This window comes from Gopherus evgoodei, chromosome 3 (genome assembly GCF_007399415.2).
Source record: "Gopherus evgoodei ecotype Sinaloan lineage chromosome 3, rGopEvg1_v1.p, whole genome shotgun sequence".
In the NCBI taxonomy this organism is placed as follows: Eukaryota; Metazoa; Chordata; order Testudines; family Testudinidae; genus Gopherus; species Gopherus evgoodei.
The window spans coordinates 2,883,750-2,909,876 of NC_044324.1; the positions used below are offsets into that span (position 1 = coordinate 2,883,750).

Genomic DNA, 26,127 nt, shown 5'->3' on the forward strand with positions numbered 1-26,127 from the left:
ATGTAACCGTTAACACAGTGGATTGCTAGGTGTGAAATGTAGGAAGGCCAATGGAGGACGTATATGCTGTTACTGCCTTTCAGTGATTCGAAGAGCCTAGTCTTCTCTGATGTCTGGCTAATGCCTTGTGGCTGTCTTGGCTTTTCAGGAGCAGGGACGGTATCTTGGCCGGGGGACTCCAGGGTCTTATGCCACCTGTTGTATGTGCTAGGTAGCTAACTTCTTACCCACTTCCTTTCAATAGGTTGACTCTCACAGTCATAATGGATGACTTGAACCTCCACTACCGGTTCCTGAACTGGAGGAGGAGGATCCGGGAGATTCGAGAGGTGCGGGCTGTCCGCTATCAGGAGAGATTCAAACACATTCTCGTCGACGGGGACACACTGAGGTACTGGCGGGGCTGGCAAACTGGAAAGTGGATGCAGAGCAAGGAGCAGCCATAACAGGGAATGGCCAGCAGCCTTCTCGCCTGGCACGGGGGAGGGGTCCCCTGTGTCCGGGGACCATCTCACTCTGCCTCTGCAGCTAGGAAATGAAGCAATAAAGTGAAATTGGTGAGGTTTCTGAAGGCCTTGCTTGAGAGCTCCAATCTAATCATTTCTCTGCACTGGGTGTTGCGCCCAAAGGTGTCGGCTGGACACTTTAAACTGAACATCTTCACTGAACAATGATGCAGCCTGAGGTTATGCCAGTGGGTTGAGACTCACAAAGATTAGAACTAGAAAAGGCCCATTGGCTCATTGTATCCATCGCCTCCTCCATCCAGTGTTGCTGGTTGGATGTGGTTGTGACGTACAGTACATTCTCCTGACTAATTAATGTCCCAAGCAACAAGGCTTCCCTAGAGCGGAGAGATTCTTTTCCTGGCATCGCCTAAGGCAATCCCTTCCCTCCCGTGCCTCAGTTTCCTGATATGTAAATTGGGTTGTGGGGGAAGGATACTGACCCACCTCTCCATAAGGCATAAGTGTATGTAACGTGCTTCGAAGTGCACTAGAACTGCAGAATGTTGTTTGCAGATGTGGTGTTTTCAAGGCCTGGCAGGCGGCTGATTGGACTGAGCAGCAAATCCCACAAGTAAGGGGAGTGGGGAACGAGGGACTTCTGCTGCTTAGGACCAGCAGCCTTGTGGAATGCCCTGGGACTGCAGCCAGGAAGCAGAGCTGTCCCATCTGCTTTCTGAGCCCTCGGGCCTAACTGTTCCAGGCCTAATTTGAGACACCTCCAAGGGGCCTGATTTCCAGAGTGCAGGTGCTCAGGTCTGTCTGAGAATTGGCCCCCTCCAAGGCATCTCAAATGGGGCACCCAAAATTGCCAGTCGCTTCTGAAACTCCAGGCCTTAGTCTCCTGCCCCGGGGGCACTTGACGATGAATTGGGTAATGGCTGTTCCATTCGCTAGCTCAGCTGGCAGGTGAGCATGATGGGCACCTTCGCCAGATGGGCGTGGTCGACTACCCAGACCCTGCCATCTCTTGCCATTTAAAGTGCATAGCCCAGATCACGATGTTTAAGTAACCCAACCTCTTATTTCTTGTCTGCAGTTACCATGGGAACTCGGGGGAGGTTGGCTGTTACGTCGCCCCCCGCCCACTGACCAAAGACAACAACTACTTTGAGGTAATCTCGCCTGCGGGGGCTGGGTGAACTCCCTGGGCCGGAGCTGATCTAAAGATCCTTACGTGTGTGTGTGTGTGTGTGTGCTCTCCTGGTGGCACCATCTCTTGTCCTCTCTTGCTAGCCCAGCGTGCTGCGTCTCGGAGCTCTGCTGGCTTCACCATATGTTCAGCCAGGGATTTCTGTACTGAGATTCCTGAATGCTAAGACTGGAAGGGGCCTTCTGCATAACACCAGCCAGGGAATTTCCCCCAGTTACCCCTGTAATGAGCCCAGTAACTGACTAAAGCCGCCCTTCCAGAGAGCCATCCAGTCTGGATCCGAGTCCTTAGATGGAATCCACCACTTCCACTGGTGACTTATGCTGGTGGTTAATGACCCTCACTGTTACAAAGTGGTGTCCTGTGTCTGGCTTTAACTTCCAGCCATGGGTTCTTGGTCTGCCTTTCTCTGCTAGATGATAGAGCCCTTTAATACCCAGTGTTTTCTCCCCATGAAGGTACTTGGAGACTGATCAAATCACGTCTTGATCTTCTCTTTGATAAGCCAAGCAGCTCAAGCTCTGTTCTCAGAGATGGAGCCTGGCCTATGCTGTTGGTTTTTTCTCCATTCTCCCTCACTCGAGTCTAAATTCTCTCGCCACCCCTGTTGTGGGAGGTGCAGCCAACTTGTCATTGTGGAGCATGGCGGTGCCCTAGCTGATCAGCCAAGCTGCTGTGTTAGCGTGAGCAGGTGCCAGTGAGGAGCCAAGCCCATGTTTGTGGCCGGAAGTGCTGCTGTTGGAATGGAAAACGATTGTTCTCGTAACAACTTGCAGGTATCGATTGTAGACAGTGGTGTGCGGGGGACCATTGCCGTGGGCCTTGTGCCACAATATTACAGCCTGGACCATCAGCCGGGGTGGCTGCCTGATTCCGTGGCCTACCATGCTGACGACGGCAAGTGAGTTGGGTGCTGCCCTGCTGGCCAGATTAGCGGAGCGTTGAGGCGTGGCTGGGGAGCACATTGGTGCATGCGTCTCCTGTGGCATTTCCTGAGCTGCTGGTTCAAAAGGGCTAGGGGGAGTGGAGGGGCACAGATTGCTTAGCTGAGGCCTGCTACACAGGGGGCTTTAGGTGCTGGGCGCTGTCAGTAGGGCTGTGACTCTTGTATGGGGGGTTGGGTGGATGCAGGAATTAATTTGATCAGCAGTAAAAGCCTTGAGCTGGCAATCATTATAGAAACGAAGGAATGGGCATACTGGGTCAGACCAGTGGCCCAGCCAGCCCCGTGTCCTGTCTTCCCACAGTGGCCGGTGCCAGCTGCTTCAAAGGGAACAAACCGAACAAGGCACTTTATTGAGTGATCCATCCACTGTCGTCCAATCCCAATTTCTGGCAGTCAGAGGTTTAGTGGGGAAACGACATGTAGATTGCTCAACACGTAGACCTCCCATCTTGTGCTGGAGCTGCATGTTCCTTATCTCTGGTTAAAAGGACTGTGTAAACCTGGAAAAAATGCCAAGCTGCTACTGCCATGGCATGTCTGGTGCTGTCAGCCCTAGATTCTTAAGCAGCCATCAGCACTCTGCTGGGCACTCCACTGAGCTGTACCATCTGCTTCCCTTCCGAGGCAGCACCACATCTGTGGTGAGGTCTGTACTCTCCTGTGCTCATCCCCTCATGTCCAGAGAGGAAGGATGGCCAGGGGTTAGGGTGCCAGGCTGGCGCTTGGGAGACCTGGGCTCAAGCCTCTCAGACTCCCAGGGTGATCTTGGGTAAGTCGTGTTGGTTCCCCATCAGTACATGGGGATGCCAGCCCAGCCCTGCCTCACACCTACCATATGTTAAAGACTGTGGAGTGCTCAGAGCCCTGCTGATGGAGGCCAGATAAGTACCTAAGGTGGGTAGACGGCCAGGCTGACTTAGCTGGATACCAAGCTGTCCGGTGTCCAGGTGGCTTCTTGCAGGGGTCGGTGCAACTGCATTGAGGTTAGCTGAGTGCTACCTGGGATTATCTGCGACACCTGAACACTTACTATGCGAATGGGAGGGTGGCTCCATCGACGATGCCCTGACAGTGCTGTGTGTCGCCGCAGAGGCCCAGAGGTCTATAGGCACAAAGTGTTCCTCCCTCCCCTGCATGTTCATTTTGCCCTTTGTGCTGAGCCGGGGTGCAAGCAAGTCTGCCGTTGGGACGTCTGCGATGCTTTCTGAGGTCATTTCTTGCTCTTCGCACCCGCAGACTCTACAATGGCAGAGCGAAGGGCCGACAGTTTGGGACGAAGTGCAGCTCAGGGGATCGGATCGGCTGCGGGATTGAGCCGGTTTCTTTTGAGGTCCAGACGGCCCAGATATTCTTCACCAAGAACGGAAAGAGGGTGAGAGCTGCTCAGTAGAAACAGTTGCGGATCCGGCTGGGTTTCTTACTGCTTATGGGGGGAGAGATCTGTCGAAAACCAAGTTGCCGGTGGAACTCTCCCATAGTCACAGGGCAGGCTCTGCAGAGATTGGCAGGATGTGTGAGCTGCTCTTCTTGGGGCTAGATCCTCTAGATTCGCAGTAGAGCAGGCTTCCTCCAGTGGCATGACTCAGCTGTGACCCACAGAGACTCCCTAACCCCATAGGTTCAGCTCCCATGGCTCACTCCCCTACTGCTGGCAGGATCGGCTGAGATACCAGGGCCCTGTCGTGCTGTGAGCAGGTGACACCAGAGGTACAGGAGGCTCATGGAGGGTCTTGCTGATTGTATCCCACAGGTTGGCTCCACCATAATGCCGCTGTCCCCGGATGGGCTCTTCCCTGCCGTGGGGATGCACTCACTGGGAGAGGAGGTTCGGCTCCACCTTCACGCCGAGCTGGGCAACGAGGAGGACGACAGTATCATGATGGTGGACAGCTATGAGGACGAGTGGGGCCGGCTTCACGACGTGAAGGTCTGCGGCACGGTGAGTGAGCTGATTGGCTCCCTGCAGGGGTGACCTGGGGCAACGTCGGCCTCCAGCTTGGGCGCAGGCTTTGAATCTGGTCCTTTCTTAGAGCTAAGATAACCCAGTTCCTGCCATTCCCCCTGCCCGGGGTCTCCTGCCCCTCTGGATTCCAAAGAGAGCTTAACCCTGTGCCCCAAGTGCCGCTGGCAGTGGTCTACAGAGTCCGTGCTGTGCAGGGTATTGGCTGCAGGACTAGCTGGCGAGTGATCAGGGTCCCCTCAGGGATTGACCTCTCTCTACAGCAGCTGTTGGGCTCTGCGCTGTGGGGAGGGAGTGGTCTGAGCTTGGCGGGTTGGCTCTGTGGTTTTGTTAGTTTGGGTTCTTACCGGGATTGCCAGGGGCTGTGATGTCAAACGGGGAAATTCCTCTGAATCCAAAGGGCCCGGACTAAGGGTCTCTGGCAGGCAGGGCACAGGTTGGAGCTAGGAATAAGGTTTTAAAGATTCTCCTTCTCTGCCTTGTAAGCTACAGTTGTACCGCGATAGCCTCTAGGTGCCCCAATGTCCAGCGTTGGACAAACCCAGACCAGATCTGCCCTGAGGAACTGATAAACTAAGTCTAAAACGAGAGACAACAAGTGGATACAATAATAGGGGAGCCCAAGGAACCAGAGAGACCAAACTGGCATCTTTTCTCCCCAGCTGCTACCCCATGTCTAGTGAACATGGCTCTGCACTAGGAGTCTGGAACCCTTGGTTCTCTTTCCAGTGCCTCAGTTTCTCCTTGTGTGAAACAGGGACAGTGATGCTGATCTGCCTGCATGTAGTGCTTTGTGATCTGGGCGGGGGGAAATGCTGGCTAACTGCTCGATAGAATTAGCATTACCCAAGAATGTGCAGGCTTGTGTGATCTATTTCTCCAAAGCGAGATTGCTGACGCTGTTAATTTCACAAACACACAGATGCTTATTTATTTTTAGCCAAGCTCCAGGTGGGGGTAGTGCTGGGGATTTCCCTCTACTCCCTGGAAATTCATCAAAGGAGTGGAATTGTTCCAAGCCGCTCCTTTGAAAACCTTGCTTGGCTTTGCTTTTTGGGCACCCCTGGCAGCGATGCATGATCTCATAGGTGCCTTGGAAGTAATCACCACCCAGTTAGAGGGTAGAGCCTTGAAGTCTTTGCCAAGGTCTCTTAGTGCCTCCTTTCCGCTCGGCACTGGGAAGCAGCAGTAGCTGAAAATTGGCTACTAGCTGTGCGTGATCTGTGCTTAGCTTGGGGGTCCAGAAGTCACTGGTTTGGACTCTGCTGCGTTACGGTCCAGGCACTCACTCCATCTCACTTGGCCTGGGGATCAAAGCCTCGAGGTCTCTCAGGTCTCGTGGCTGCCGTTCTGCCCCACAGATCTGGGACATCTTTGTTAACTGTGTAGAACTGGGAGCGGCTTTCTACCAAGATCAATTCTGAAGATGTGCGCTAGTCCCGAAAGCATTTCTACCGATGCCCCAAGTGCTTCTAGCCCTGGCTGGCTGTGAGCTCCAGGGCTTCGCAATTGCTCCAGCACCACGCTTCCGCCATCTTTGCAAAGCACGGTGAGATCTGCAGATGAGTGTTGTTAGCCCCTTTTTCACACCTGGGGAAAATGACTAGCTGCGATCTCTAGGGCAGTATAAAATCCAGGAATCCTGACTCCCAATCCCTGCCTATGCACCCTCCCAGAGCTGGGGGTAGAGCCCAGGAGTCCTCACTCCCTTGCCTCTGTCATTCATGGGTGGCCCCGCCCTCAGAGTTGGCAAGGCCTCTCTTTACTGATCCCGCCAGGTGCAAAGCCTCTGTCTGTCATGCAGAGGGCTGCAAAGCTAACAAGCCAAGTGTGGGCCTGTGGAAGGGTATGAACATGTCCTTGGGATGCCCGGCTGTCATCGGGGCTGCTGTAATACAATGAGCTTGGCAATTGTATCCTTCTCCCTGCAGCTCCACCCACTAAAATCTCCACTGTAGGGCACTCCTGAGAGCGACGCTGCAGGTGGAGTCCCGCAGGCTGGTTGGTTCGCTTGCTGCTGAAGCTAGCCGAGTAATCCAGGAGCAGGTGTTTCCATCCTTGCTGGGGATGCTGGTTTGCAGTGGTCTGGATGCTGCTGTGTGGCTTGGAGCGCTGCCCTGCGGTTTCTGTTTCCCAGCTGCCATGGCTAGTGGAGTGTTGTACCTATAATTATCGGGTGGGTTTTACCCTGGCTGGAGCAGGGTGAGGAGCAAGTCCCTTGTTGGCTGGGGGCAAATCTCAGGCTGCCACGTGATGATCTCTCTGCGTGGCTGCGTTGTTATGGAGCTTCTGGGCCTTGGTCCCACAAGCCCAGCCTGTGGACCTGCTTCTTGCTGGTGCAGGCAAGGTCCAGCACTAGGCCTTGTTCAGCCCCTTTCCCTACCTGCAAGGGTACAAAGCTGACGATCAAAGGGGAGGATGGGCCCAAAGAGATGTGGGCTGAAACAAGAACCCACCTTTTTGGCCTCACTGGGCATCTGTGCGGGCTCCTCAGGACGTTCTCTGCCTGTGCTCTCCAGCATTGACCTCTCAACGTGGGTCATTGCCCCAGGCTGTGAGAGCCTCCAGTTGAGTGGGCTCTCCTGGCTCCATTTTTGGCTCCGCCGTCTGGAACACGGCTTCGCTTTTCTCCCTGCCTTTGGGGAGCAGGGACCTCTGTGCTCTGGCTGCTCCCCAGAGCTAGTGGGGGCAGCACCCGGCATCACAAGCGAACCCATCAGTGAGGCTTGTTGGCGTAGCTATAGGACCTAGCGCTTATCCTGCTGTGTTCGGTAGGGTGAGAAAGGAAACTGCTGGATCCTACATTGGGCGTCTGAATCCTACACTTTCTTTGTCGCTGTGTCTGGATGCTCACTTCTCTTCTAATGGAGATAGAGCCTGTGGCTGCTGCATTACCCCTGATGCTTCCAGGGCACCCTGAGTCCCGCATGTTCGAACAGCTCTGACGCATGCTGTCCCACGGCAGTGGGAGAGCTGTGGTTAAAGCAGTGGACTGGGAGTCAGGGCTCCTGGGTCCTATTCCTGCCTCTGATCCACTCTGACCACGGGCAAAGCTCTGCTCTGACTGCCCGTTTCCTGCCCTGTAAAATTAGGGCCGATAATATCTGCTGACATCACAGCGGGGCTTATGAGGCCGGCTTAGTCTGGGGGATTGGAGTGAGTGGGGCTGTGATGAAAGGCAAAGCCGTGTCTGGAGCCCATTCTTGTTCATGAGGGCTCTCCCCAACGCCAAGCATACCACCACCACCTCCTCCCTGGTCTGGCCAGGGTGGAAGGCATCAGCTGGAGCACAGGCACTCGTTGCTTGTTGGTTACTAGGGGAAATATCCCTCCGGAAGATACCCCGTGCTTGTACTTTCATCTCCTCCTGGGGATCCCAGAGCCCCCTTGTAGAGGAAGACAAAGGCAATCCTTCGTTCACAGATGGCAAAACTGAGGCACGGTGGCGGAGGGGGGGACGGATGTGACTTGCCGTCAGTGGGGTTGGAAGCTAGACCCTTGTGCTAATCGCTAGCCGCTGCTGCCTTCTCTTCCCAGCTGGAGCTCTCGGAGCATTTCTACCCTCTCACCAGAGCCTTTTTCAAAAACAAACTTGGGACCCGAACCTTCTCCAGCTGGTAAAGGATTGCAGCTGTGAACGCAGGCCCCACGTCGCAGCACACGTGATGGCCGCTCGTGTGTGCCGGATGGAGCCGGGCCGGACCATTTGATCAAGGCGCCGCGGCGGGGAAGAATCCGCCGTCTTGGGCTGCATCCTTTTCCGTCTCAACCTTTATTAACTGCCCCCCCTCCCACTCCACCCCAATTCTCCCTCTGACATTTCATTGCAGACAACATCTGTGAAGTTAAATTTTGAGGCAGGGCCAAGAGAGACATTCCAAGGCCCTTGCTGACCTTTAGCCGGAGTGAGTATTTCTTGTCGGCTCCCTGGAACGGCTGCGTGGGGTTTTGCCATTGCTTCTGCCTGCCTGGGCAAGTCTCTTTGGTTCTCGCCCCCCTCCACGCCCCCCTCCCCATTCCGCTTCCCTCTTGCCATGTGTAAATACCGGCCAGCTCAGCCACACTACCACAAACCTTCAAACAATGCACGGTGCTAATTGGCGCGGGAGGGTTGGCAGGGTGTGGCGTGAACACCAAATTAGGAGCTTTATAAATAGGCTCTTGCATTCTTTCACAGTACAGCTGGCCCCTGTGTGGGGTGGCACCCCATCTTTAGTCCCTTGGTCTGCGTCAGCCTCAGCAGAAGTCACTGTTACCCTCTCGGCAGAGGGATTCCCACACAGGTGCTGAACTCTTCCATCTCCAAAGCAGCAGGGTGCTGTGGCTGGGGTTACTGGGGTTCCTTGGTTCTTCCAGCTCTGCCACTGATGCAGCACGTGACCCTAACCATGTCACATCACCTCCTTGTGCCTCAGTTTCCCCTCCTTAAAACTTCCTAATCCTGGTGTGAAGGCTTAATGTCTGTAAAGAGATCCTCAAATCAATAGCACCTTATGAGTGCAGTGTTACTTTTAAATAGACTCATTTCCTGGTCCACTAATACAGAGATCTTCTGTTTCCCGAAAGAGGCAGACTGCTTGGAGAAGGGCATTGGACACCTAAGGTGGGAGATTGCCTGGGACAGAGCTTCTTACAAACACAGATCAGTTTTGTTCTTTCATTTCAAAGTCACTTGTCCCCCAAACGCTGTCTCGGATGAGAGGAGTCTTGAATGCAAACATCAGATGAGCTTTTTGGGGACTCCCTGTGCTGTTGGCAGCTGGGGAGTGGGGCTCGCCTGACAAGTTGGTATTGGGTTCTTATGGGGAGTGGATCCGTGGGTGGCCCTGCCCCACAGCGTGTGGGGGTGGAGTGTGGGGGTGGAGTGAACCTGCATGGCTTTAAGCAGCATGGTGTGAGATTCCCTGCACTGACAGTGGAATCTCAATAAAGGCTCTTAGCTTGGGTCCATCCAACTTTCTCGCCCAGAGGTCCTGCACTTCCTCCCCTTTCACGGCTTGCGGCATGAGCGTGTATTATCAATGAGAAAGCTGAGCAGGAGTGGGAATTTCTGTCTCTCTTCCAACACTTTGGTTAGTACTTACTGTTTTAACTGGATGTCCCTGGGATCCAGATATAGGCCTAGTCCCTCTTGGAATCTTGCTACATTCTTGGCCTCAATGACATCCAGTGGCAATGAGTTCCGCAGTCTAACTGTGTGTTGTAGGGGTGGAACATAGCTCCTTCGTTTCCAACTTCTCCCTTTTCCTCCACATGCCTGACTCAGAATTCTGGCTGCTGTCTCATTACTTTCGCTACTAACTGAGGCCACAGGATGGCTAGCCGCTGTCCTCTCCTTATGTGCAGGAAGACCAAGCCATCTGGGATGAGAATACCTACCTCTTATTCCGTGCTTTTCATCAGTAGATTTCAATGTGTCGTCATCTCCATTTTCCTGATGGGGAAACTGAGACACAACGATGACATGACCTGCCCCAGGACAGTGGCAGAGCTGGGAATAGCACCCAGAATAGCCAGTGCTCTGTCCATGAGACCACACTGCCTTCCTCTAGTGGGTGAGCTGTGGCACTGCTGTGTTGCCAGAGAGATGAACTCGGTGAGCCATCTCTGTGGCACATCTCGGGGTTTTTAGCTTCGGGCCCTAGCAAAAGAAACAACTGGATCGTGAGAATTTCCCTAGACCCGGGGGCTGAGGCAACAATGGGTAATAGGTGGCAGCAGTTCATGGAGGACACGTAATGCCAGGCAAACTTGATGGCTTTTTATTTTCATTGGCTGGCGTTGGAGGAGGCAGGGAGCATGCTGGAGGGACGCCAGCAAAGCATTTGAGATGGTCTCATGCTCCTGTCCTGGGTGGCTAGCTTCAGTGCATGCGAATCCAATTACCCTCCTGGGCTGGAGCAGATCCGTGTGGCGTTGGGATGAGGCTGGGGTTCCGTGCGGCTGCTGGCATTCAGCCTTTTTATATAACAACAGGGAAGAGTTTTGCAAAATTAACTGCCCGCCTGAAATCCGGGGGTAGCAGACACCAGCGCAGTTAAGGAAGGGGGAGCTAAGAACGTTGTGGATCTGGGCAGGAAATAGCCATGGATCTGCGGTGTTGCCAGCTGCTGTGATTTTTCTCATAACTTTCTCGCTGTTTGGTGTCTCTTTACTCCTTAAAGCACCATCTCCTGGAGTCATGTGACAGCCCTTGTGGCTGTGGAGAAAAGCTAGAAAACATGACCCCCAAATGTTCAGAAACTGGAAAACAAATGAAAAGAATCACAAATTATTTTTTTAAACCTCGTGATTGGCTTAAAAATAATCTCATAACTTTTGGAGCCTGACTCTGAAATTTTGGATGCTTGGGGGTGGCGATGCTGAATCTGAACCTTTTTTTCTTGTGGCACTTACTGCTGTGAATGCGTGTTGCCTTCACGGAGCTAGCTGGCTGTAGCAAATACTATGCCAAGTAGTGAATGCCTGCAGGCTCCAGCCCCTCAAGGAAAAACCGAGTCTGGCTATTTGGTGGGCAGGAGCTCCAGGGGAGATGCTGGGGGTGACGGTGGGCAGCGAATTGGCTGAGCGTTTGCAGTGCAGTAGGGGCCCGTGTTAATTTGGCTGCACCTGTGTTACATCACAGAGAGGCGTTAGGTGTCCCTCCAGCATGCCTAGAACTAGCCCAGGCTCCCAGGTGCATGTACAGGCACTTCTGACTAGGGCTGAGGTGGGATGCAGAGCAGTGCTGCTGATCAGTGGGTGGGAATGAGTAACCGTCCCCAAGCAGCGGGAGGGCAAGAGGTGGCGTTCGGGGTGATCTGAGTGTCTCTGGCCAGGAGTATGTGTAATCGGCACCCTTCCTAGCACTATTCCCGGTAATCAAGTCCCCTCGTCTATTTTTCGGTCAACTAAACAGATTAAATTCACCATCAGGCGTTTTTTCTAGCTCTTTGCTCACTTTTGTGGTTCCTTCAATTTTTAACCCCCCTTTTAAAAAGGTGGCCCCCCCCAGAACTGTGCCCAGTGTTCCGATGCTGGTCTCAGCTGTGCTTCGTTAGAATCCAAAGGCGAGGCTGCGCATTCTACGCTGCAGCTTGACACGGCGATGGAGAGTACGGCCAAGATTTTCAACAGGAAGACTAAGTGGCCTGTAGGGGAAGGACGGCCTAGTGGTTAAGATGCTAGCCTGGGGCTTGAGAGACCCAGGTTCAGGTCCTCACTGACTGTGACCTTGGGCAAGTCATTTAGGGGGACACTGATTTTTCAGGACGAGTTAGGCACCCAGCTGCCATTTGACCCTTTGACGACAAAATTCCTTCTTAACCTCTCTGTGACTTGTTTCCCCATGTGTAGTGGGGATAATAGCAGGGTTGGGCAGATAAATACACTAAGGATTGTGAGGGGCTCAGACACTGTGGGGACGGGGCCCAGATTTAAGTACTTACGGCCCGATATTTCAGCTCTTTATAAAGGAGGATTGGTGTCATTGTCGTGTAATAGAGGGTGAAACTGAGGCACAGAGCAGGGTAGGGGGTGAGGACTTGCCCCATGCCACCCGGCAAGGCAATAGCAGAGCTGATGTCTTTGAAAGTGACTAGTGATTTTTTTTTGCACGTCAGAACCGCCGATCGAATGGCCTGGTTTCCAGAACGCGGGTGCTCAGGACTTTCTGAGAATAAGGCCCCTGTAAGAGGGTGCCACATTGGGGTGGAGGCCTCTGAATCACAATCACTTGAAAGCCTGGGATACGATTCTCAAATTCCCTGGGCTCTGCCCACTGCACCATGCAGCGATTTTAATCATCTCCAACTGACGCCAGCTCTCTGATTCCAACCACCAGGAAAGAGCAATTGGTGAAAACCATCTCCGCCCTTGGGCCAGCCTAGAAGGGGAGATTGCAGACTGTTCCTTTCCATCTTGCCACCCTTGGTGCTGAATGACTTTGCCCGTGCTAAATTCCCCTCTCCCCCAATCCCTTGAATCTCTAGCCAGGGCTTTTCTGGTTTAGCTCCAGACTGTCAGGAAATGATGATGCACATAATTCACATTCTTCTCTTGGACAATCTTATTACTGCCAGCCCTTGATGAAAGGCCTGGTTTGGGTTTGGGCGCTCCGGTTGGCTGGGAGTGGGAGGCGGAGGGCAGGTTTACCATGTGTCTGTCTGTTCCGAAAAGCTTGTTGTCTTGGAATTTTCGTAGTCTGCACCACAATCGCCCCGGGCCGTCTCCCGGCACATGCTCCCCGTCCTGGGGAATTGCATGGGCCTCTTTCTTTTTCCAAGCCCTGCTGCCTGCTAGGAAGCATCAGTTGAAGGGAAGCTGACAAGGGTGGCACAGATGCCACCTTGAGAAGCCCAGCTGGGATTATGGGCTGATTTTTTTCCCCAAGCTTCCCCTTTGCCTCCCTTCCTGCACATGGCAAAGGATTCTTAGGTTTGTCCGTACAGGGACCCCCCTGGAACCTTCATCCATCAAGTCAAGACTCCATTCAGCAATATGAGAGAGGCAAGGTGGGCGTGTGTGCCCCCTCCTGACACCAGGTACCCCCCCAGTTGAGAACTCCTGCCTGGGACCGGCCAGCACAGGCCTGCCTTTCCAGAAAGGCGCTACACGCTCAATGGGCTGCCTGAGCCGCTCTCCGGCTCTGTGCCTTGTTCCCCGGACGGGAGCCTTCTTAGACTCGTCCTCGATCCTTGCGGTGCGTTTTTCCTGGCACAGGCGCTGCCCACGGCACCACCACAGAGCCGGCTCCTGAGAGCGGCTCAGCGTGGCCCCCCCTCCCCCCCGTCAAAACAGATAGCACTGTGCGTGCCCATCACGGCTTGGGATCTGCTCCATTGTGCTCTGCTACGCGAGGCTTCCAGATTACAGCTCCTTTAGACCTGAGGCGTCTGCGTGTGATCATCTTCTTGAGCCCCAGCCGCGACCGAGCTATTGAGGGTCCCGTCGCTCGCTCTCTGAGTTGTTTGCGTCTGAACCCCACGGAAGAAACGGGGCCAACCCTTATGAATGGGGCTGTCGTCGTCTCTTAGCACAGAGAGCGTTCCAGCCCGCTGCGAGCGAGGCAAACGTATTGTTGTGTGGGTGTATGGCCATGGAACGGGGGGCCAGGGAGGGTGCTGGGGGTTGCACTGAGCTGGAACGCAGTGGCGGGGTGGGGGAGGGATTGTGTAGGGCTGGGAGGAGTCCCTGTTGATGTTGAACAACACAGGGCGGGGCTGGATGGCGTAGGCTGGCAGCCGCTACTCAGTGTCTGTTACTCAGATGATGCCTTACTAGTATGAAAGCAGCTAATTAAAAGGGAATTAAGGTGTTTTGTGGGCAGCACTGCTGGGTGAATCACTGCCACTGCTGTGAGTGCTGCCATGGCGCTGGGTAAACAATGCCGCCCTCGTGTCTCCAGGAGGCACGTGCATGCCAGCGCCTTTGCTGGGGCAAGTTGCAGCTGAGGGGCGGGAGCTGCCGGTGGGAAGCTTCCCATCTGGGAAGGTCGCCAGGGCCAGGGGGGCCCCGCTGGTGGGTGCCAAGCCTGCCCCTAGAAAAGGGGCACCCAAGCAGGCTCTGGAATGCCAGCACTGGGGTCTGAAGGCATCTTCCCATAGGCTCAGGGCATCAGCAAGCCGGGCATCTCCCACGGTCAGGATCCTACAACCTGTGGGCTCCGTGGCTGTTCAACTGGGTGCTGCCAGCTTGTGGGACAGGTTGTGCTGTGAGCATCCTCAGAGCCTATTTCCTTCCCCAGATTTTAGGGAGTGGGGTGAGGAGAGGGAGCCACCAAAGGCTCTCAGCCTGTGCCCGCAACCTGGGAAACCCCTGAAAATGTTGCCCCCCAAATGCAGCTTGGATTAGATCTGGAGAAGCTTCCAGGGGATGGGATTTGAAAACTACATGAGGAAATCCTCCTGTACTGGCTGGGAGGGTCTGCCCTTCCCCCACCAAAAGAGGGGGTCTGCCATTGTCTTCAGGGGAGCCAAGGTTTCCACCAAATGTCTTGAGGCTCCCCGCCTCGAGGGCTTTGGAGTTGCTCTGCAAGATGCCAGCTGTCCTGCACGAAGTGTGGAGCCATAGGACTGGAGTGGTTGCTGAGGTCATGCCCGGTTTTGTGGGAGCCCTATCACACCATCCTGGCCAGAAATGGATCAGGTTGTATCTTCCGACTCCATAGGGTGCTTGCCCCCATCCCTCCTACTGGGGCTGCAGACTTCCTCCTCTTCTCCAGCCTCAGCCGCTCCCTGGCCAGTTTATTCCCATTTGTTCTTGTGCCAGCATTGTCCTTTGGCTCCTAAAGCTCTTCCCTCTTCACGATGTAATTTACCGAGAGCAATCGGATCCCCCTCAGCCTTCGTCTGGCCGAGCAAGCCAAGCCCCTCCTGTCTCCTCTGGGGAGATCTCAGCCTAGTGGCTCTTCTCCACACATGCCGTGCTCTGAGCTGGAGCACATGCGCTGGTTGTGTATTGCCGCAGAGCTAGCAGAGGGAGGATTGTGCAGCGGTGAGGGCTGTAGCCTGGGGCTCGGGACACCCAGCTTCAGTTCCCGGCTTTGCCACATACTTCCTGTGTGGCTGTGGGCAAGTCACTTAGTGTCTCTGTGCCCAGTTTGGGGCTCTTGGGGGTAACTGCCCTGCCTCGCAGCAGGCATAGGAGGATAAATACATGGACAGGTGTGATATGCCCAGATGCTGCAGTGATGGGCGCCATGTTCGTACCTACAGTGGATTGATAAGAGCATGGAAAAAACATCCCTGGCTCTGAGCAAGCTTCTGGTTCCGCACAGCTGCGGGGCCCCACAAATGCCTGGGCATTCTGCACCCCCCCACCCCCTCACAGTGTTTTAGAGCAGTTGCTGTGCTCATGAAACTCTTCACGTGATGGTGAGCGGCCTGTAGAACTAGCCCCTGGTCTAGCGCTGTCACCGGCCCTGTCTGGACGCCACATGCCCGCATAGTGTGCGGCCACGTGCGTTATCTGCCGTCCTAATCGACGGAGCTGACATGCTCTTTTGTGCTATCCTACGTAACTATCCTCCTCTTCTCAGCTTGCTTTCTTCCAGCAGGGGAACGTTTCCAGTCTCTTTCCAGTGTTGTTCCTTGTCCAGGAGTGACCCGAGCTGACTTTGTCTTCCAGAGCCTTGTGCTGATTTTATTTTGGTGCTTAGATGGATGAGCAGTTCTCAGAATCCCGTGGCAATGCAGCAACTGAGTGGAAAAATGTAAATCACTGACCCCTTTCCATGGCTTGGCGGGAGCCAGCAAATATTGGTTCAACATGCAGCCGGGCTCCGAGACGTGGGGTGGGGTCGGGGAGCTAAAATGGACAAGATGGTTTGGGCCTGGTGCAGACTAATCTGTCAGCTCCAGCTGTCAGCCAGTCGGGGTGTTGTTTTCTTCATCGCCAAGCCTTTGACGTCGTGGATCGGCTCTTGAGACTCATCCGAAGAGATGAGGCCAGGCAGTCCCGGGGAGCAAAGGAGGGTGTGAGGTTGTCTCGTTTATGATCCCTGAAGGGATATTTTTTCCACGCAGCTGCGTTAGGTGGGACAAGGGCCCGGCTTGCTAGAGGCAGGAAACAAAAGCTGATGTCTGTGAAGCAACAATTGGAATGTCGGGCGCTGTCCAAGGAAAACCTCGTGACACAGGGCTTGCCTCATGAATCTGCAAAGCTCCCGGCCTTGTAAACATCCCCTTCTCCTCCCGAAAATCCCAGATTTTGCAATTCCCTTTGGATCCCCAGAGCAACTGGGACAGAAAATGCAGCTTTCTTATCTCTCTTCCTTGCCCCTCCACCCCACTGCCCTCCCAAAGTTAGCCAGATCAGTTTAACTCAATCTATACCACTGGGACACGATCTAGTTTTTCTCTCCAACAGAATCTGTTTCTTATGGCTCCCCTTTCCTCCCCAACCCCAGGGCTTTTCGGGGATGGCTGCCTTCCTTGGGGAGCTGACTATGGGGCTTTCTGGGTGATGTGATGGGAGGTAGGGGGGTAGCCTAAGACGGCTGTCATCGCTGGATTGTCCCTGGCTTGTCTGAAAGGGCTGAGTGGTCTCATTCTGCTTCCTAGAAGGTGCCTCTCTGTATCTCAATGGGGGCAAGGCCTGATGTGTTCTCTTATGTGACCCTTGGCCAAGCGAGCAGGTTGGCCGGCTTCTGTCACTGCCTTTCCCTCTTCTGCTGAAACTTACCAGCCTTCAGTTCTGAAATCTGTCCAAGCCTGCCTCCCTCCCTGCCCAATGTTGGGGGCATAAGCCCTTCCCACTGGGCGGAGCCAGAGCGCTATATAAGTAAGCCAGACTGAGTGACCCCACCCAAAGGGCTGTAGAGACACAGCCGGTCACCTTCCATACAGGTTGTTCTATAAGCCATTCACTTCACCTGGTGCTAGTCTCTCCGCTTTAAACTGGGCCGAAGAGCCAAGTGACATTGTCCTTTGCTCCCCGCTGGGCTATGAAACACTCCCAGTCTGGGACAGATGGAACCTGCAGCCCAGGCTCCCCTCTGGGTCACTTGTGCAATGCAGACAGCAGCAGGGACTGCCCTGTGCCTGGTGCAGGGGACCTTTCCGGGGCAGACAATCGGTCATTCTGCAGGTCATGGGTTCGCTCCGTACCAATTATGAACAGGCACCTGGGGGGTGGGCACTCACCCCGTCCTTCCTGTATTGCTAAGAGAGGGAAGGGTGTCCTGGCTAGCTGGGAGGGGATCCTGGGTGAGGAGCTGGGAATGTCTTGGCATGGGAAGGGTGAGAACCGCTGCCATAGGAGTCCCTGCCTTGTGGGTCTCCGGTGCCGCGTCTACTCAGGGGCTGACTCCGTTCTCCTGTTCTCTGCAGCTCCTGGAGTATGTGGGCAAGGGAAAGAGCATCATCGACGTTGGGCTGGCCCAGGCAAGGCGCCCCCTGAGCACCAGGAGCCACTACTTTGAGGTGGAGATCGTAGACCCCGGGGAGAAGTGCTATATCGCGCTAGGCCTGGCCCGGAAGGTAAAGCCACTGGATGGGTCCCACACATCCGTCCGATTTGTGTGTCTGTCTGCGAGCCTGCTGATAGCAAGAGTGGTTTGAGCTGGGGCTTGGGAGACCCGGCTGCAATTCCTGGCCTAGCCCCCAGCGTCCAGCATGACCTTGAGCAAGTCACTTAATCTGACCCGTGTCTCAGTTTCCCACCTGTCTAATAGGGATAATGCTCCCGTACCTCCCAGGAGGGTGGGAGGATAAAAACTGCAAGTGAGTGTTTTGGGGCTCAGATATAAGGGTGATTAAGGGCAGATCAAGTCCTAGGTAATGTCCCTGGTCTAGGGGTGTTAGCACTCATTCCCGTGCTTAGGGAGAGTGGAGAGCAGACCCACTCGTCTGGGTTCCTTTCCCATCTCGTTTACAGACTCTTCATACGCCGCTTTGCTTTGCCACGCCTCAGTTTCAGTAGGAAGGAACTCCCACTTAGCTGTGTGGGATGGTTAATGTCTGTGACGTGCAGGCTCTCTGGCTGGAGTTACAGAGCCTGGGGTTGGGTCGCTGTGGGCAGGAGGGTCAGAGATGGGGGTGGGGTGGGGTGGGAGGGTTGATTGGTGCCGTTGGCTGTCAGCACTTGGTTTAGAGCTTTCTAATGTGCCCAGGTGTCCAATCCAGCACAGTAGAACTACATCTCTGCAAAGGGTCTGTAAACCCAGACACGGTGACATTGCTTTGCCTTCAACCTGTGGCTGCAGCTTCAGCTAATGAGCAAAGATGCTTGGATCTCAGTTGTGGGGGCTTCCATCCCTTCTCATCACCCTTCGTCCCCTGCCATCTCCAACTTCTCCCACTGCCAACGCTGGGTACCCAAGGCTGGAGGCTGTGATGGCATAACCCCCCACCCCCACCCCCCAGAGGCAGCAGTGTTGAGAAGTTGGGTAATTGAGGAGCATGGATCCAAGCGTGGCTGGTTTCCTACCTTCAGCGAGAAACAAGCAGATGGTTGCAGACTAGGTGACCAGGTCCCTCCCAGCTCTGTCATTGTGAATAACCCCTAGCTCTTCCCAGCAGCACACCTTAGAGTGCTTTACAAAGGAAGTCAGTATCTTTATCCCCATTGTATACATGGGGAAACTGAGGCACTGAGCAGGGGATTGACTTGTCTGGGGTCACCAGCAGGCCAGAACCAAGAATAGAACCTAGGTGCTTCCTAGATCTTCCATGGTGGTTCTGAGGAGATCTCCTATCCACGGGATGACCCAGCCTGACCCTCTTTAGCTTCCAAGAGGTGCCCCAATCGCTACACAAGCTGCATGTTGTTGTTATTATTATACCTGTTTTATTAAAAGCCCCTTCCCAGGCACCCACCACCCCTGGCAGATGCATGATCTAGCCAGGCCCATTTCTCTTTGCTTGGTCTCACTTGATTGTGGCATGGGTGGCCCCTCTAGGCTGCCCTGCCTCCCCTTTGAGAATGCAAACCACCCCCTGCCCTCTTCCTGTCAAACGCAGCCATCTGTTTCTGTTTGTCCCGACACGTGATCTGGATTCAAGCTCGCATGTTCGCCTCCCGGGCGATGCAGCACATTCCCGGCCCCTGCTGCGGCTAGCATTCCTTACGGCACGGCAGGCTTGCCAAGTCTGTGCCATGTAAGAGCCGGTCCTGGGGTGTCTGTTCCCACGCTGCCAGGTTCCCTTCTCTTGCTAGGTCAGCTCCTGTCTACAGGGGTCTGCTTGTTCCCCAGCTGTGCCTTGTCTGACAACCTACTGCCCTAATCTGGGACAGTGAGTGACTGGAAACTGCTCTGTGAGCACCACATGAAATGAGGGAGTGGGCTCTAATTTCAGTTCCTGGTGGGGAAGTGTCTGCAGCGTAAGGCCACCATCACAGCGGGCAGCTCTGCTGGCATTCTCCGCAGAGACCATGTAAAACTTGGTCTGCACTTAGGTTTTTGCTGTGTTAACTGTGCCAGCTTTTCCCACCAGCTTGTTCTGGTTTGGGGAAATGAAATAAGCGATACCGGCATAAGCAGTTTTATTCTGGGATAACTCTCTACACTAGGGCTTTCGCCAGCATAACCTCTTTGGCAAAACCCCACCCTGACAGCGATAGCTCTGCTGCTCAGACTTCTAAGAGCAGACCTGGCCTAACGAATGAGACCAACACAGCCCCTCTTAGGCACTTTCTTCTCTGAGAGAAGGTGTTTTGTGCTCCTAGGACTGCTGCTAGCCTGCAAGGTACTTCCCCTCCCCCCTCCATGCCTCAGTTTCTCCATCTGTAATGTGGGGACACTGGAAAGCGCTTTGGGATAGGAGCTAAAGGTGGAAATGGATGCTTGGGTCCAGCGGTCTCCTTGGGGCAGGCCAGGTCGAGTGTGATAAGCCACGCTGGGTCACAGCATTGTCAGCTGGAAACCCTAAATTCCATCTACTCGTTGTACTGGTTTGGTCCCTGTCACCATAGCAACTGAGCATGTCACAACCTTCTGTCCCGCCCCACATGCTGCTGTGTGGCAGGGCGGTTCTCTTAGCCCCACTGTACAGGTGGGGAACAAGCACAGAGAGACTGAGTCCGTCTAAACTGTTCCCTAAACCGGGGCTTGTGGAGTTGGGATTTCTTGAGTGTCCACACTGGGTTTGCAGCTGCTGGACCCAGGTCTCAGCTGTGCTAACGTATCTGCGCTGACCTTCTGACTCGGGGCTGCGGTTTGGCAGGCATCCACACTGCTAAAAGACGGGGCTCGGAGCTGAGTCTCCGTAGGACTCGGGCTCTGACCCACCCGCCTAGCAGGGTCCTAGGAGCCAGATCCAGAGGGCTTGGTGCCCTGAGTCAGAGTGATTTGTGTGTGGACAGAAGGAGGGGCTTCGGAGCTCAGGTTCAGTGTGCAGTGTAGACATGCCCTGGGAGCAGCCACTCAACTCAGTTCCAGGTTTGCCTCCTAACCACTGGACCATCCTTCCTGTCCGATCGCCACGTAATATTGCCAGGACTGACAGCACCACAGCCCCTCTGAGGGATGCAGCAGGCCCATCCCTGTCCTGGGTCCCCAGCCCTGTTGCGTTCCCGCTGCGGCGCTGGCCAGCCCACACTCTGCACAGGGCTGGGCCGCGGTGGAGCAAGTTGCTGCGTAGGTCCCGGGAGCATCTTTCAAACAGGCGCCAGAAAGCGCTGGGGAGCAGGTAGCTCTGAGTCACCCCTGACTCATGCTGGCGCTGGGTGGCCTGCTGTTAGCCTTCGGGCAGGCTTCCCTCAGCCTGGGATTGGTCTCGGTGCAGTGCATCCACATTCACTGTGCTGCAGCCGTTTAATCCCAAGGGATTTACCTGCCGGTGAGTCATGCACCCGAGGCAGGCCATGCCACGGCCTCCCAATTAACTCTCGCATGGGCCAAGCGCTCCAATTGCACAGGGGCTGGTTCCCCTCCCCTTCCTGAAGCCAAGCAAGTCACAGCAGCTGCTGTCAGGCCCCTCCAGCCTCGATCGGGGATGGCGGGAGGGGGATGCCGTGGCGCCAGGGATGTGGCTGGAGGGTGGGGGGATGCATCTGCTGTGCTTTTACAGCTGGATTTTCCATCTCAGCCCAAGGCCAAAGGCAACCTCCCATTTTATAGGGAAATATATTTTAGCAATTCCCGCCGCAGGGACTCTAGGTGATAACCGGTGAAGTCATGAGACCCACCCTCCCTCCTCTCTCTGCCCTAGGACTACCCGAAAAACCGCCATCCCGGCTGGAGCAGAGGATCTGTGGCCTACCATGCAGGTGAGTGAAATAGGACTGGAATAGGGAGAAATCGAAATCTCTGGCCAGACCCCAAAGAAAGTTGTCCCTTCCGAGTTTAACCGTGCACTTCCCGAATGCAGCAGCATCACCCACGGGCAGCCACTGGCAGTCAGCCCAGGGCACACCACTTGGGGGACAGGGGAAGTGTCACACTCCTAACACTGGACACCATGTTTTTAGTGGGGGGTTAGGTGCATAAATGCCACAGGGCTTTGTGTGCTGAACATTTGCCGGAACTTCTGAAAATGTCTTCAGTGGCAAAGGGTCCAGGTTTCGTTCTGCTCTGGGGGGCAGCCTCTCAGCCATGGGGTCTCGATCATGAGTGCAGAAGTCCAAGGAGTTGGCAGCCCACCAGAACAGCCGGATCTCTGCTGTCTCAGAACATCAAGGCTGCGTGTTTCCAAGGTATCTGAGGGGCTTGGAGGCCTGATGCTCTTCAATTTCAAAGAGGAACTCAGTATCCCAGTGTCTTAGCCAGGTCAGAAAACTGCAGCCTGGATTGATTTCCGGCGAGGCCCTGTGTTGGGTCACAAGTTTATCAGCCGGGAAAGCTGGTTCATTTTCAGATCATAGGTAGCTCCAGTTACTTACAACCCTGCTGGTTACGGCTGCCATATCTGCCCATCTCCGGCTTGTGTTGGATGATGGTGGTTCTCTTAGCTGGATCCGGTCAGACCCACTTCACTCCAGCAGTTCATCTGGCTGTTGCTTTCCAATCATCTTACGTCAAAGCTGCCCTGGCCCTTTTCTGCTGCTGGACTCTCCTCTGGGTCCCTGATGCTGGTTTCTGCCTGCTTTGAATTTAGCCCAGTTAGTCTGCACCCCAGGAAGAACAGTGAGCCATTCTTAATTTGCCAAGTACCTGAGCATGCAGCTGCCCTCTGTGGGTTGTCTGTAGCCGAGGCTGAACCGGGGACTCGTGGTCTAAAATTGTGAGCCTCTCCTGCCTGAGCTAACAGACCATAGAGTCTCCTCTGCTTCTGTGTGATCCAGCCAGCCAGCAGGGTTACGATAACATCTCCGCTACTGACTCTGCTCACAGAACCGCATGAAGGGCAGTACTCACCCGGCCTCTGTATGGAATCTGGGCTGAAGCACCGAGGGCTGCAGGCCCAGGTGTGGACACGTTCCCCCTCCCAGGGCTCAGATGAGCAGTTGAGCTGAGGCCAGCTCTTGCGTTGCTCGCTGTGAAAGCCCAGGGGACTAGCAGGTGCCTGGCACCTTGCAGCATTAGGCTCTTAGGCAGAGCAATCAGCCAGGGATCTGGAGGTCGGACTCCCTGGAGCCTCCAGCCTCCTTTCCTTAGAGGGTCGGATGAGGTTCTGGGGCCTGTGGTGTCCAGGACGTTAGAATAAATGATCATGATGGTCCCGTCTGACCTGAAAATCGATGAGTACAGCGAGATCTGGGGTTTCCCTCTTGGCGCTGTGTCTGCTCCACTAGGCCAGAAGGAGCTGGCAGTCTGGCTAGCTGAAGACAGGGGTTCTCTCCCTTGCCTTGGACTGTAGTGCTGGCTTCCGGCTGATCCCCATCAGCTGAGAATTAGCTCCGAGCATGTTGAGCCAGCTGTCCCACTGTGGCTGCTCCCGCCCAGCACGCTCCACCAGCTGGGAGCTGAACAGCTGCTGAGTGCAGGGACCGTCTTGGGGGCTTGTTTCTGTGACCTGCTGCGTCTGCGGCTGTGGAGATTTTGGAGATGCTCGCTGCAAAGACCAGCTCCTGTTCTGATCATTCAGACTGTTGTTACCCAACACACAGGGCTTAAAGTGTCTGTGCTATACCTCTCCCTCGGGCCCGAGGCCTGATTCCTGGCGGTAAAGCGGCACAGCTGCTCTGAAGTCAGTCTCGCTACAGCAGCCAGGCATCAGGCCAGGTGAGTGTAACCACACAACCAAGTCTCCAAGGAGCCGCTTGCTCAATCAGAGCCACAGCACTTGGAACCAGGGGGCTGCTCGGCTTTGGAGCTCAAACTGTGCCACCTGCATCTGCTGCTCCCAAGGCTCAGCCATGCTTTCGGGAAGGGTGTTGAAAAGATCTGAGTGCAGCAGAGCTCAGAGCGTTTTACAGAGGAGGGCAGTAGCCTTATCCCTGTATGATAGATGGGAAAACAGGCACGGGGCAGGGAAGTAGGTTTCCCAAGGTCATCCAGCAGCAGAGCTGGGAATAGAGCCCAGGTCTCTTAAGAGTCCCAGTCTAGGACTCTACATGCTAGACCACAAGCTGCTGAGGGCAGGAGTTTTACATCCAACAGTGCCTGGGTGTTGTCCACATCTCTGCTGGAGCCACCCAGTTATGGGCTCCCAACACCTGGTTCAGGAGCCCCAGTGCCACCATCTAGTGGTGATGGGGGTTTGTCTGCGGGTGCCGTGAGGGCAGCTTGCCCTCTTGCTTTCCCTGGCCTAGGTCAGCCCTTCAGTCTTGGCTCCTCATGGCAGAGCTGTTGAGGCAGTCTCAACCCTCGATGGACGATGGAGGCGTGGTCACCATAATCCTACCAGATCCTCTGGCTCCAAGACAGCAGGGCTGGTAGGCCTGGGGTCCTTCCCTGGGGATTGAAGCTGTTGGGAGTTGTCTGCCCCCCGTTCCACGTTTCCTTCCTCCCTTCCCTCCGTGAGCAGTCTGACCTCCTGGGACGCGCTCCCTTTCTGCCTGATTAAGGATTTTATTTTCACTGTCTGACTTGTCTCTCTGAAGGAAAAGCTGTAAACGCTTTTGGTTCCTGGCGGTTTCTTTCCAGTGCTCAGCGCCAGGGGAACATTTCAAATTCCCATCCAAGTATTCGATCTGCTGCCTCCCACTTCCCTTTGCTGGCCACTTCACCTTCCTCCTCCTCCTCCTCTTCCTGGAAAAAATCTCCTCCCACCGTTTTTTCCCTTCGTGTTACCCAGCCTCACGGTGCCAGCTGCTGCAGTGAGCTGCCATAACCTCTGGCAGACACGGACGCTCCATGGAACCACAACAAACCGCTCGATCAGCCCTGCATCGGGGGAATGTCCGGGCAATAGAGCCCAGGCTGGGAGGTAGCAATGCACACGGGTGAGAGCATCTCTGATCCGCTCGTGCTGCGGGCGAGTGGAAGAGATCCCACGCGAGGGGGAGAGCGTGAAGAAGCGAGGGGCAGTAACCCGGCCCTAAACTCCCTTATGCTCTCCTGTTCATTACGTTGCTGGCGAGTCGGGGGGAATCTGAGTGTCCGGCTCTGGCTCTTCTCACCCTTCTATCTCGGACGCTCCCCTCCCTGTCTCTGCCACGCCTGTGGCTGGCGTGAGCTGAAGGCATCCATGAGGAGTGCGGGAGGCCTCAGGGGAGCCCAGCCGCCCCTTGGCTTGCTCACAAGCGGAGATCTTTGGCCTGCAGTGCCCGGCTTGCTCTCTTGGGCCAGTGGGTCTTTGTGGAGGCCTTAGGTCTTTCTTGCCCATTGTCCGTCTCCCCTCAGGTGGGCTGGCTAGCTGAGGGCAGCTGAACGTTGCTGCCCATGGTGGGCATTGCAGCCGGGTGCCCAGATGCCCCAGTGCCAGGCAATCGAGCACGGTGTGCAGGGGGCTGCATGGGGGTGACCCACTTGCATCCAGGTGCATCCCAGCTCCCTTTGGCCACGTCGTCCTTTCCCCGGCTGCCCCAGCACGGCCTCCCCCACCCCCAGTTTGGATCTGGCCATGTTGCTGGAGCTCAGCTGCCTGGCCGGCAGCCCCAGCACAGTCCGAGTTGGGTTCGGCGAGGCTCGTGGCTGGGTGCCTGAGCCTTAATAGCTGACTGAGGTTGCAGCATGGTCTAGGGTGCTGGGAATCAGCAGACCTGGGTTCTAGTCCTGGCTCTACCTCGACCGCTCAATGAACCTGGAGAAGCCTCTTCCTGTGGCTGTGCCTCAGTTTCCCCTCCCACTCTTTGTCTGTTTAGCCTGGAAGCTCTTTGGGGCCAAGGAGCTGGGCCTTGCTCTCACTTGGGGCTAATAAAAAACTAACCATCAAAGAGCCTGTCTCCTTCCAAGCTAGGACTTTTGGGAGTGAGTGGAGCACGGAGTCTGGCCAGGGCCGAGTGTGCTGTCTCCTGCCCCCCTGGTCGTCCAGTGCAGCCGCTGGCCTTCATCTCTCCGGGGTTAGATGGAGGGCCCCATCAGGGCCCCGTCGTAGTGGGTGAGAGTCGAGCTCTCGGCTTCCCTCAACCAGACCTGGGCGCGGGCATGGGTAGAATACACCAGCTGAGGTCACTCTGGCCCCAGCTCAGCAAGGGGTGTGGGGCAGAGCCCCCCAGCATGGGAGCCCTGTGATGCTGGCAGGGAGAGGGGGTAAGGGAGAAAGGATTCCGGCCTAGATCTGACAGGCCAGAGGAGAGGAGGGTGGGGGTGTGGTGGGATGTATGGGAATGGGGGGGGGCACTGAGGAGTGGGTGCAGGTGAAAGGAGCCAGGAGTAGAGAGCTGGGCAGCTACCGAGCTGGCTGCAGAGGGCAAGGGGTTGAGATCTACTGGTGCCCTTCCCTCTGCATGGGGGCGTCCCCCAGCCCCCTCGCTGCACCCTGCTGGTGCCCTGAGACAGCTGGGAGGTTGGAAAATCTCAGGTGACTTGGTGCAGGGGGTGAGGTTCTTGTGGGATCCCTCGGAGGGGCTGGGTTAAGCCTTCCCTTGCCCCCCCCCCCCACGTACTATACACCGGCAAGCCCTGCTCCCCCTGGTTATCCTGCTTGGCCCTGGTGCCCGCCCCCGCCTGTGGCAGGAGCCAGGGGATCCCCTACAAGGCGCACTCGCTCTCCGCTGGCGACACACAGGAATGTTTACTCAGTATTATTCCCAGCTTGGGTTGTCCTGGCAACGGGGAGAAATATTTACCGCCCCTTCGCTGGGTGCATCTCCCTTA

General features: G+C 55.4%; 1 protein-coding gene across 3 annotated transcripts in view; it reads left to right on the top strand.

Annotated features, from left to right (window-relative positions):
• SPRYD3 (SPRY domain containing 3) overlaps positions 1–26,127 on the top strand; it is a 35,317-nt gene that overhangs the window by 4,013 nt on the left and 5,177 nt on the right. The window contains exons 2-8 of one of the 3 annotated variants that reach the window (XM_030554513.1): positions 245–391; positions 1,546–1,621; positions 2,436–2,560; positions 3,842–3,977; positions 4,356–4,544; positions 17,375–17,524; positions 21,197–21,254. In XM_030554513.1, the coding sequence (XP_030410373.1) occupies positions 264–391; positions 1,546–1,621; positions 2,436–2,560; positions 3,842–3,977; positions 4,356–4,544; positions 17,375–17,524; positions 21,197–21,254 (862 nt within the window). In that variant the 5' untranslated portion in view covers positions 245–263. Of the gene's footprint in view, positions 1–244; positions 392–1,543; positions 1,622–2,117; positions 2,561–3,841; positions 3,978–4,355; positions 4,545–17,374; positions 17,525–21,196; positions 21,255–26,127 lie in introns of those variants that run through there. The other 2 variants (XM_030554514.1, XM_030554515.1) reach the window with 2 other exon arrangements.